Source organism: Perca flavescens, chromosome 2, assembly GCF_004354835.1.
Source record: "Perca flavescens isolate YP-PL-M2 chromosome 2, PFLA_1.0, whole genome shotgun sequence".
Taxonomy (NCBI): domain Eukaryota; kingdom Metazoa; phylum Chordata; class Actinopteri; order Perciformes; family Percidae; genus Perca; species Perca flavescens.
Genome location: NC_041332.1, coordinates 33,531,057 through 33,543,905, shown reverse-complemented (window position 1 = coordinate 33,543,905; position 12,849 = coordinate 33,531,057). Strand labels below are relative to the sequence as shown.

General features: G+C 42.9%; 1 protein-coding gene across 1 annotated transcript; it reads left to right on the top strand.

The window, feature by feature from the left end:
* The first annotated feature begins 8,671 nt into the window (after positions 1-8,671).
* Positions 8,672-12,291, top strand: rtn4rl2a (reticulon 4 receptor-like 2 a). Its single transcript, XM_028605309.1, has 4 exons — positions 8,672-8,857; positions 9,507-9,733; positions 9,918-10,151; positions 10,349-12,291. The coding sequence occupies exons 1-4, from the start codon at positions 8,800-8,802 to the stop codon at positions 11,207-11,209; spliced, it is 1,380 nt and encodes a 459-aa protein (XP_028461110.1). The 5' UTR covers positions 8,672-8,799; the 3' UTR covers positions 11,210-12,291.
* The last annotated feature ends 558 nt before the right edge of the window (positions 12,292-12,849 follow it).

Genomic DNA, 12,849 nt, shown 5'->3' with positions numbered 1-12,849 from the left:
ATTCTGCCTCAGCATCATGCCTCTGGGCATGGTCAGGCCACAGGACCTCATCAACCGGGCCTTGCTAAACAACGGGGAAAGAATCCTTTAGCATGCCGAATCCAACCTTGAATCACTTCCACTCCAATCTTGTCACATGCTGCATCCATTGACTGAATGATATTTTCCTGTGTATGGTGGGAAGCACACATTTATATAAGTTCACATTGTCCCAGATTACCACATACATGGGATTCACTGCCTGCTCATCACCTCTCTGTTCACGTCTCAGTAGTGCTTCCTGTAGAGCATACAGAAACGTTATAAGATGGGCGGTGTTGTAAGGCCCTACAGTCACATGGCGGTGAATAACCCCGTAGCTGCTGATGGCAGCACATATGGTCACGTGGCCACCACGCTGCCCTGGCAACTCTACAATGGCACGTTGACCAATAATGTTGCGGCCTCTCCTTCTCCTCTTGGTGAGATTGAAGGTCCTTAGAGATATTGGTCCTTCATCCAAGAAGATGCACTCATGAGGCCTCTCCATGGAATCCGGTTGAAACATTCTCTATAGAATTGAACAAAAATTTATTTTTGAAGGAACGTAAATGACATAGCATTCCAGGCTTCATGCCTCTGTATACATGTGCTGCATTACATTCAACACAGTAAAGATGTACAGTAACTCAATAGTGCTGTATAATCTCTGGACATGATCACTTACTTGTACATATTGATATCGTAGCTCTTTTAATTTCTCTCAAATGGTACTCTGTAGGCTTGTTTGAGACTTATCAGGTTGCGTTTCAGGACACGGTCAATTGTGGAAAGATTCACACGGTTGATTCCTTCAAAATTATTTATTTTTAGAGCTATGTTACAGTAATTTACTGAGATGTTCCATGACTGTACATACTGTACTGTAAGTTTGAGGGACCACAAATGATAGTACACTTACCTGTTCTCTTCTCTGAATGTCCTGACGATGGAGGCCACAGAGAACCTGCTTATATTTGGTTGAACACGTAGTCCTGCTTCCTTCATACTCATTCCATGAACCAGAACATGGTGTATGATTGATACTCTAATTTCATTGGAAATGATGGCTCTTGTTCTTCTTCCTCCTCCTCCTCCTCCTCCTCCTCCTCTGTCTCTTCCTCCTACTCTGTCGCTTCCTCCTCCTCTGTCTCTTCCTCCTCCTCTGTCTCTTCCTCCTCCTCCTCCTCCTCGTCCTCGTCCTCGTCCACTTCCATTTCCACTTCCACTTCCACTTCCACTTCCACTTCCTCTTCCGCCCTCCATTGTGAAAATCACACATGCCATTTGGATTTGACATGGCTTTATATCCTGATTACTGATTAGGTGCAACACATTACTGATTTGAAACAGGTGTGTTCAATTTTGAGTGCTTGTGTGTTACCGGTGACAACAGTGTGTTGCTTGTGTTTCACTTTTGGGGGCTGTGTTGTGCCATTTTGAGTTGAAGTGCACCACAATGCTAAATGTGCTTTGTGAATGACAATGTGTTTACAGTTTTGAAGAGTGATTCCGATTTGCTAGTTGTGTCTAACCACATGAGAAGTGTTTAAAGTTCAGTGTTTTAGCAATTCAGAACCTGTTCACTGGAATGCGTTGCATACAAATATATCTTAACTTCAATAAAAAAGACCCAAAGAATTACACTATTTGTAATCTGATGTACAGAATAATACACCTGTGAAGTACCTGAGTACTTAGTAGGCGATTTGTTAATTTCTAGCGGGGTGTTTTATTCACCCGTGACTGGTGAACTGCCCCATCAACAACTCTTTTCGTTCTGTATTTTTCAGCTATATAGTTTAAAGAATATTACACATTCTAGACAAAATCTGACAGAATGGCGAGAGAGAGAGACCAAGAAAAAGTTGCAATTACTAATCTGTCTGCTACTTCAGCACCATGGACAGCACCATGGATTTATACTATACACAGGCTGATATTTCAGAGCCATGGTCGGGGCCACAGATTCTAATTTGCACAAACCTTTATCAAGTCAGATAAAGGATCAATGAGTCAGGCAGACTAGACTAACTTATTCAACTAAACAACCCCTCTGCCCCTGCACTCTCTCTACTAAGAGGGGATGGAGAGGCGGGATGGCTGGTTAACAAGGAGCATTTTTGTCATTTTGCTAACAAGGGGGTGTTTCATGCTATTCTGCTGATTGACAGTTGGTGGACTACAACTTAGCAAAACTCTAACTACAGTCTGCACAGCATTGGTTCATGTGGACAAAACTCTAGTTAGTTTTTCATTGCTTGAACACAGTTTTCACAACTCTACACACCTATCCCATGACTTTAACCACAACATGCACAACACTGTAGATTTACTTCACTTTGTTCAAATGCTAACACACTGCTGTCAAAACTGTTAACCACACATTCAAAAGTGAATAGATTTCAGTCTGGTGCCTATCAAACACTGCTGATTGGAATTTTAGCTGAAAGCCTAAGCAGGTGTCTTGTTTTAGACTAGTTAGTGAAGATATACGGTATTTATATAGAGAAAGCTCAGAAGGACTTTTTTTGTATACAAACACCAAATAAGAATGAAACCATTATACACTGTACCGTTTGAGAGAAACAGGTAAAAGAGCAAAGATACCAATATGTCCAGATAAGATGTCTGAGGTTATGTACACAGCTATAAAAAAAGTGAAAAACACTACATCTTTACAATAGTAAAACTGCATCCTTACTGTTTTTCAGAAAGTAATGGAGTTGAAAGCCATGGAATCAACACACTCATTTGTATTTAGAGATGATATCCAATGTGATGAAGAAAACTTGCCACATGATGCTGGAGAGAGGCAAGATTAGTCACACTAGTCTTTGGTACTGTCACGTATGTACCTTTAGTTTTTTGTCCCAGTAATTCAATAAATTACTAGAGACAAAATACTTTATTGTAGTATAGTATAGATTTTCATTCCTTCTTGTTTACCTTACGTAAAAATTGGTATATTATACAATCTATATCTTTTCCTAAAATAAACTATTGAGTAGTGTAAAGTCACTCAAATTGTTCAAACTGTAAAGATGAAAAAGTTTGTAATTCGTGTATTGGTGTTTGACACTAGTGTTTTTACTCTCAGTGTGTTCTGAGTGACAGTGTGTGTTATCTCAGTGAGGATTGTTCTGAGTGTTTGGCCGCACTGAGCCTGTTTTGGGATGTGTGTGAAGAGTTGTGTTGCTTTGAATGAGTTTTGCAGGTGATGTGAACTGTTTAGTTCAGGTGACTGTTGGTAATGCAGACTGTAGTTAGAGTTTTGCACATGTGACTCCAGTTGTGCCCACTGTCGTTAGCAATTGAAAAAAATTGTAAAGCCTTGTTTTGTCGACGGGCAAATTATAATTTTTTTTATTATTATTGCAGTTGAAATAGGGTTACATGGTACATATTTCTAAAACAGTATGTGTATCATATCAAACTGTGTCAGTTAGTATGTTGAAATTTGATTATACACATAAAGTCCAGAGAGGGGTAGTATTCCAGCATATATGAATTATATATTATATAATAACGATTATATATAACAGACTATAACGAAGCTGCCATGATTAGTCTACTTTCCGATTAACCCCTGATGGCATCATCTCCCTCCAGAGCCACAGAAGACAGAACCTCGCCCCCAGGAACATGCATCAGGTGATGCCATGATGCCATGGGGCCAAAAAGACTTTGTTCTATAGACTTACATGATAAAAGAGATGTCTGTAAATCATTGGAAACATGTTCTTGAGCGTCACAACCCCTTGCGAAATGACTCGTTTCACCATCAGAATTTGAATTGTCCAATAACATTTGGAATGTTTAGAAGAGCTGTGTGACTAAATCATTTATTCCCCATTTGAGTTAGTGTAGCACTAAACCAATCATCCTGGTAATTTCATATGCAGAAGCTGAACTTTTTCAGCTTCATGTTCCACTGAGCAACTCTCATAGGAATGAATGGGCCTCCGCCTAGAACACTGTATCCAGTTCTTATTAGACATCTCTGGACAGTACCGAGTAGTGTTCCTCATACTGAGTAAACTAAGCTTCCTGTGTAAAATTGGCAGTACAGGCACAATGCACAAAAGGGAGAAGAACAGGGCTGTCTGAAGGTGCCCACAGATCATGCAGCCCTGCACAGTATTCTTTTAGTATGTTTTTTTTAACACCAAAAACAAAACTACTTACTAATAACATGTATTTTTATGTGCTTATGTTAATGATGTTCTTCCTAGAATGAAGAGAAATCAACGCAAAAACGATCATTTCAAAGAACCTGATATTTAAGTGAAACTTAAACATTATTAAAATAATAACACAAAAGTGACGACATTCTCCCTAAATGGCTATCTGGCACTTTAGAAACTCAATCACTTGCACTTCACTCCAGTAACCATCGTGCAGCAGACTGTGGGAAAAAGCAAGCAGCAGTATATGGTTAAGCGGAAGTGGTGATGCCAAGGGACAGAACAAATGAAAGACACTGGCAATAAAAGGGAGGGAGCATTGGAAGACAAAGAGAAATGTGATGAAGGAGAGGGGCTGTGAGCAAGACGCTGAAGAATAGCACGAGCGTCTTTGTCTGTGACAATTGCACGGACTCTGAAAGATGCTGCTGCCTCTGTGAAGGCGTGCGTGAAAGAAAGACGGACAGTGCCAATAAGAAATATGTTAGAAAGTTTCCTACAAAACAATATGAAATGTTGAGTCACGTTCCAGAAGTACAGTACAGTCCTGGTTTTCTTTGACTCACTGCTTATGTGCGTGACACTTGTGCTGTGTATTTCAGAGTGTGTGTGTTTCAATCAACGTCTGCATTGGTCTTTTACTGCATGAACATAGCACTGTCTGTTGTATCCGTGTGTGCTCATCTCATTCCTCGTACCTCCTCATTAGTGTCCCCCGATGGGACGCAAAATACACTGAGTGTACAACTTGTGCAAACACAAGCTTTTGTGTTCACTAATGAGATGAACCATGTACAAAAACATCCTGGCTCAATGAGTGTCCTTATTAAACCGATAGCACTCCAGGATGGTATTGAAGAGAAGCAAATGTTATGAATCCAATGTAAATTGTACAAAAGGGGGCTGCAGTTCAATAACAGAAAGATATTACCTTTTTTTTAACACTTCATCACAGGCCAGAGAAAAAGAGGGATGTGTGTGGTTACCTTGGCAACAGACACACCTCTACTACAGTATCCCATCACCCTTACTAACATCCTCTCCAACCTGCAGTGTTGACGTCATGCAGGACAGAATTACACCTGTAGCAATGAATCCAGGAGGCTTATTTGGATCAGCTGGTTCAAAATGCAATCAGTTTGTTTCAGGGTTTTTCACAGCACTCAGAGAAAGATAACAGCGCCCTGCTGGTCGGTGCAGTGACGCACTCCTCAGTTGGTAACTAACAGTGGATCAAAGCCGGGCACGGAGTGAATAGATAGAGATACAGCAGGATGCAGACGGATAGAGACAGACGTGCAGATGTGCAGGAGTGGCTGCGGGTTGGGGAAACCTCGGTTTGTTTCTGTGTGGGGATTACACAAACATTCGGTAGCGATCAGCACACTCATTGAGGAGATTTGCCTACACAGTAGCGCAAACCTGCTGTGTGGGTGACTGGCACAACTCTGACTGACTGAAACTCCGCGCTGGCATTTAGACTAAGTTGTGCCTCAGCAGGCAGCCGTGCAAACACACATGCACAGACAAACACTGACACACACACACTTGCACAGCTGGTACTGTGGGTGTGTGTGAAAGGGAGGCCTGTGTGAGGTGTTGGTCCCGGACGGCCAGTGGGCACCAAAGCTCGTCCACAAGTCCAGATAAGGACAAAGCATGACGTGTGAGGGAACAGCAACACACATCGAGTAATGGATCCCCTCAATTACTCATTTGTTTATGATGCCTGTGGCTCAGTTGGCTTTGCGCAGATTGAAGCACGTTGAGCCGCCTGTGTGTTACTATGAATGGGTTCGCTTCTGTTGTCTACCTCCTCATGACTTTCGGTCTGAGCAGTAATCTCCATTCATCTTTTTATTTCCAATGTCAGACATACAAAAGAGGCTGGCATTAGTCTCCAAGGTCGACTCTAACCTGTTCTAGTGCCGCAGGCATGGCTGGAACGCTTGGAATGAATGAAGGTTATTTTCATATAATTTCTAAGTGTTACATAGTATCTTAAGAGCATTAACACTAATAAAATGTTCTTAGGAAATATTATTATAATGCCCTTTATAGCATTTCATAAAGGACTTTATAGAGATAGAGCCTACACGACCAAACTAATCAATTATTAAAGCAAAGGTGAGTCATACAGTAAGCAGAAGGAAACAGGAAAGCAAACCAGTGCAAAACAAAGAGCACTATTTTGGACCTTAAAAGCTGATCTCATTTGAAAGCCTGCATAAGACTCTTGAACTAATTAGGTCTCAGAGCGTGTTTTGTGCTTTTCCATCCTACTCTTTATAATGTAGCTGCACTTTTTCATAATATGTTGATCCTTTGCATTGCTACACTTTAATCTCCGGGTGCAGCTTCTTATGATGTTTCAAAATTGGATAAAATGGCAAAAAAAGTGAGTGTTCTTTGGTATTTATTTAGAGCAGTGGTTCCTAAACGATTTCACTTCAAGGACCCCTAAACTGGTACAAATTAGACCATGGACTCCCATTTGATTGGATCTTTGCTTTTAGATGTTTTTTTTATTACAGAATATGTATGAAATCAATGACTTAAATAGTCCTACATTATGTAATTGTGTTACTTATGGATGGAATTATAATAAACATAAATTATTCCCCTTTTTGCTGGGGCATCCCTGGAACTCCCTCAAGGACCCCTGGGGGTCCCTGGACCCCACTGTGAAAACCACTGATGTAGATCAATGCTGACTACTGGTCATGGATGTATTGGAAGAATGGAAGCAGTTAGACCAAAGTACTAATACTGCACTGTAAACATACTCTGTTACAGTAAAAGTCCTGCATCGAAAAATTTTACTTAAGTCAAAGTATGTACGTACAATTAGGAAAATGTACTCAAAAGTACTCAATTTATCATTTCTTTTTATCAATCAATATTATTAAAATAATTAAAAGAAAAAGTAGCAAATCCTCCCATAAGCTGCATTGTTTCAGCTGAACTTGTACATTTTCATATGTTTGTATTTTGTAAAGTAACTAAACTTATCAAATAATTGTGGTGGAGTAAAAATTACAAATTTCCTTCGGAAGTGTAGTGGAGTAGAAAGTGGCATGAGATTAAAATAAAGTAAAGTAGAAGTATCTCCATTTTTTTTTACTTAAGTTCAGTACTTGAGTCAAGGTACTTAGCTGTATTCCACCACTGACTGGATGAAACATAGAAACACCTTCAATGTAATGCAATACAAAACAAACTTAGTTGTTGGTTTATTGACTCAATTTGACGCTTTATAGTGTTCTTATATTGGACCAAAGTGTTTCTAATATTTTGTCCACCCTACACCTTACATTGATGGAGGAACAAACCTTTAGAAATATCTAATACAAGCTCCATGCCACAAAGCAAGCCTCAAATTAAATTAATATGTTTTAGTGTCAACACAATTAAAAGTGTCACAACGGTATACAGGGCTGCTGTATGGGTTTACAACACAATGTATTGTAGCTCCACTCAGTCCATTAAAGCAGTAAATCTTTATTAATCCCACTGTATCATGGTCACAATGGATGCTATCTTGCTGTCTTACAGCAAGTGGTTTGACACAAGCAATGACAGCTTGAGGCACAGACACACAGCAAAACAGACTTGAAGTGGTGTGCATATTGAGGCATCTGTTGTGTTTTGCTGTCTTTCTGCTTGTTGGCTTAATTACTAGTCCATTTCCCCCATTTATAAACCTAATTAATAATATTTCAAATTGTGCAATAAAAAAAGAAAATATATTTGACAAGTCCCATTCATTTTTACATATTCCAAACGTCCTTAAATATTAAAAAAAAGAAGACTTCTATCTGACCACTCTTGTTTAGCCGCTTATCTCCATCTTAAAATGATTTATCTCATGAGCTATAATTGTACAAACAGAATGACTGGAGCATTTCATATTTAGCCTCCACAACAAATACTACTTGGTCATGGTTGTTTTGTGTGATTCTTTTCTGGCACCGAATTCTCCCTTGCGTTTGAATCATAAATCGGGGGCATCCTCCTTTTTCTAAGGCAGAACCATCTAAGCCCTTATCTGTAGCTTTCTGTCTGGCTGCAGCGCGCCGGAAGCAGCCCATAACGGTCTCTGAGAGAGCCAGCCAGGAAACGAGCTGTGCGCTCTTCTCCTACCCGTTCTACGCTCCTCCACAGAGCCCAGTCATCATTACCGGGCACCGTGCCGTGCCCCCCCCCTTCACCATTTCTACTTTCACTCTCTCGCACTCCCTCCCTCTTTTTTTCTATGTGCGTCGAGAAAGTCTCCTCCTCTCAGAGTCTGAGCGCACGTCTCCAACCAGTCTTTACGCGCATACAAACTCTCCAAGAGAATCCCCTACGGTCGGCCCCTCCCCTTTCCGTTTCTTGCCGCCCTCACTCATTCATGACCCCGTATCGGTGACGTAGGAGATTCCTGGGTGCCCACTGCCGTAGGCAATAACGGGATGCTTGAGTATATATGGGACACTGGTAGCCATCAACCGGCACACTCTCAGTCGCTCCGACTCGGGAACCAGGGCATCAGCGGAGATAGCAGGCTTTACTTCGCCCTCTTAGGCTAACTCGCTTTGGGCTTTGGTTCAGGATGGACACCTCTTCGATTACTCGGAGCCGACGATGCTCCATCATGCGCAACTGCAAAAGTAAGTTTGTCTCTGTCTTCTTTGGTTTTAGATACATGGACACTACAAACATAGAACTAATGCTGCTTTTCACTTATTTTTCAACCATTTCTAAGTTTTTATTCTAAGACAGCTTGCGGTAGCCTACTTTTTATATGAAATATAACATGGCTATGGATATGGATGATTGGATGATTACAAATTCGAAAGGAAACTCGGAAGTTCTGTCAGAAAATGACTTATTTTATGACTTATAAAATATATAATAGATATATACAGAGAGAGAGAGAGAGAGAGAGAGAGAGAGAGAGAGAGAGAGAGAGAGAGAGAGAGAGAGAGAGAGAGAGAGAGATTGCAGAATGTGAAGTGGAATATATGAAGAACTTTGAATTAACGCTAAGAAAGCTATGTTTTGACATTTTTGTGATCAGGCTGTGCGTAATGGTTGGTGCAAGTGTAGTGCTGAGGCGTAAACTTAATTTATCGTAGAAACATAAAGCTGTAAAGTGTAGATAGTCTAAATGTTATTCCAACTAATATACCAATGCAATAAGTAAGTAAGAATGTGCACCGGTTTGGACTCAGTGTGCTGTTGTGATGTATAATACCGGATGATATCAGCACCACGGACAGCTCCCGCTCACTTCCTTCTCTCCCTGCTCCTCTCCAGGCGGTCTCTCCCTCTGGCTGGTGGTGTGGCTGGTCCTGGGCAAGCCTAGTCCGGCGTCGGCGTGTCCGCACCTGTGCGTGTGCTACCCGACGCCCATGACTGTGAGCTGCCAGGCGCAGAACTTCACCGCCGTCCCGGTCGGAGTGCCCAATGAGTCGCAGCGTGTATTCCTCCAGAACAACCGCATCACGGAGCTTAGAGTTGGCTCTTTTGGCTTCGGGACTCAGGTAAGATTCGGAGAGTCTGGACAATTTGGAGGCTGGGAAGGAGAAGTGTGAAGCTATGTTTTATTTTTTGAGGCACAGAGAAGTTGTATTTCAGCATTGCTGTTAATATTTTTCACATTTAAAGTGAAGTAATATCCACGGAGAATAATAAACACCGTTCAATGCATGTATTTTCTTGCCTCAGGTCCTGTGGTTGTACTCCAACAACATCACGTGGATTGAGGCAGGGTCCTTCAGTGAGCTGAGGGACTTGGAGGAGTTGGACCTGGGAGACAACCCCAACCTCCACAGGCTGGAGGGGGGAGCCTTCCGCGGCCTAGAGAAGCTCCAGAGCCTCCACATGCACCGCTGCCGGCTCGCTGCCCTGCCCCATGACATCTTCCACAAGCTTTACAGCCTGCAGTTTCTCTATCTGCAGGTAGGGGCGCCGGAGAGACATACAAATGCATGCAGATAACTCTGACACACAGACACACAGTTTGACAAGGACACATAAACATGCAGCCACCCACACATACACATACACAGCATCACAAAAATACAAATTACAAATATTATCATCTCAATGTGTCTTTTAATGCTAAATCCCTTCTCCTCTTTTATTTTCTTCCTCAGGAGAATAATCTTCACTTCCTGCAGGACGACATCTTTTCTGACCTTATCAACCTGAGCCAGCTATTCCTGCATGGCAACCGTATCCGCACCCTCTCAGAGAACGTGTTCCGCGGCCTGGTCAACCTCGACCGCCTTCTCCTCCACGACAACCGCATCAGGCAGGTGAACCGCCGCGCCTTTCGCGACCTCGGCCGCCTGACCATGCTCTTTCTCTTCAACAACTCCTTGGCCGAGATGCCCAGCCAGGCCCTGAGGGACACGCAGGGCATCGAGTTCCTCCGCCTCAATGCCAACCCCTGGTCCTGCGGCTGCGAGGCCCGCGCCCTGTGGGAGTGGTTTCGCGAGGCCCGCGTCTCTTCATCTGAGGTGATCTGCGCCTCCCCTTCCAACCGACGCAACCAGGACCTCCGCTTCCTCCGCGAGATGGACTTCGCCCTCTGCCCCCTGCCCGACCCTGGCTCCATCGCTGGCTCCACCACCACCACCTTCAGCACCAAAACCCGCTGGTGGTTCCACAAGAACAAGCCCCAGTCATCCACAAAAGGCCTTTTTGAGAAATCCTCCGAGACTGTCAAAGCTGGTTTGTACGGCAAAGGCCCATCCACAACCACCTCGGTAGTCAAGTACGAGTTAGGGGAGGAAGAGCTGGCACTGCCCAAACTCGACGCAGAAGAGTACTGGGCAAACTACGGCAACGAGGACTCAGGTGTCACCCTGCGATGCTTCGAGCTCGACTGCCCACCTGAGTTTGACCTGCCTCCATCTTCCTCCTCTCCCTCGTCCTCATCGCCCTCTTTCCTCTCACTACTAGCCCTTTCTGTTTTCAGCCTATGCCTCAACCTCCACCTGCTGTTCGGCTGAATTTGACTCTTAGCCCCACACCCCTACCCACTTCCCGCCTGTTTTAAAGGCTGCGAGGTTACCTGTTAGACTCTACACCCCCTTTGCCCGCTTTGCTGTTAGCCATTTCTAAAGGCACAGCAAGGGAGATAGGGGGACGGTTAGATTCTGAATCTACCACCTACAGGGCTTAACACTACCAGGGCTGATAAGAGTTATTCAGCTAAGTTCATATACATTTACAATACTCTACAGGTATGACTTTCTGTGTCTCACCTGTATGGTGTCACGTTTATGATTCCCTGTAATCAGGGCTATGAGGGCTGAGTCCATCACTAATATCAGTGCAATTTGATAGCAGCTGTGAATGATGTTGTCAATGTTGTCACCTCAACTTAGTTACAGTATAACTACTATTGCTTATTAGTGCATCCGATTAACTGGCTGCTACCAATACTGCAATTACTGTTAGAATCAGTAATGACTTAAAGTCACTTAAAGTGTTATGTAAATAGGTATGTACTTTTGTGATATCTGATTTCTGTGGTCCAGTTCAATCATTTTCATCTTCATCTGGGAGAGAAGGCTAGTGCTTTGACAGGACCGAGCACAGTAAGGCTGAGAGAGAGAGAGATAGAGAGATAGAGTGAGAGAGAGAGAGAGAGAGAGAGAGAGAGAGAGAGAGAGAGAGAGAGAGAGAGAGAGAGAGAGAGAGGAATGCAGAGACATAGATGGAGAAGGAAGGTTGGCAAGGAAAATGACAGGGAGAGGAAGGGAGGGTTGTTTCCAATGAAAGAGGATTAGAAAGAGGAAGAGAGAAAAAGGGAAGGAGGAGGGGGACAGTGTTCATGCAGCAAAAAGAAAAGAGACAGCGAGAAAACAGTTTGACACTGTGAAGGACAGTGCTGGCGGCAGAAGCAGCAGGAGCAAAGTAATAAACCCACTCATTGGTAGTTGTTCCATCCATCCAGCTCACACCACCATCACACCATTTTCTGTAAACGTGGTGTCATTCGAGACAACCACAAGGAGAGAATTCTTCCTGTCAGGAAGCCAGAGATTTCAGTTTTTGTCTTTCTGTGACATATTGATATACTGTGTAAAGATTGTTGACTTGGATGCAGAAGATCTTGATAAAAAAATTACACCGAATATTTCCTGAATCATGCTTTTCTTTGGGGCAGTATTTGCAAAACTTACTTAAAAAAAAAAAGGGATTTTGTGTTGGAAGCAAAAGCAAATAACAAATGTGACAAAACAACTAAAAACTAAAATCCAACAAAAAAGTAGCAGATTGCCGCTGTGTAACTAAAACGTGACTATAGGGGACTGAAAGGGCCAAGCACATGGATCTGATGTCACAGCTAGAGACACTCTGAATAGCTCTGGCTGTGATGGACATCTGTCTGTGAGTGTCTGGATAAATGAGGATGAATGGATCCACAAGCTGGCGGCTCCTCTTCAAAAGGCAAATACGTCAGCAGGTTTGTCACTGCCCTGACTCATCGGTGGGCGGTGCCAGATGGACAGACAAGGTGCAAATTGGCTAGTTTGTAAATACACTAAGAGAGCAATGGGTGACTGTTAGAGCTGCAGAGAGCAGGAGACACCTTAGGACTGACACACTGACACGCAGACAGACTGATGGCGATAATTGGAAG

Coding starts and splice junctions, on each gene's coding strand:
- rtn4rl2a (XM_028605309.1), top strand. CDS start 8,800: ATGGACACCTCTTCGATTACTCGGAGCCGACGATGCTCCATCATGCGC. Junction 9,734..9,917: donor CTTTTGGCTTCGGGACTCAG/GTAAGATTCGGA, acceptor TTCTTGCCTCAG/GTCCTGTGGTTGTACTCCAA. Junction 10,152..10,348: donor TGCAGTTTCTCTATCTGCAG/GTAGGGGCGCCG, acceptor TTTCTTCCTCAG/GAGAATAATCTTCACTTCCT.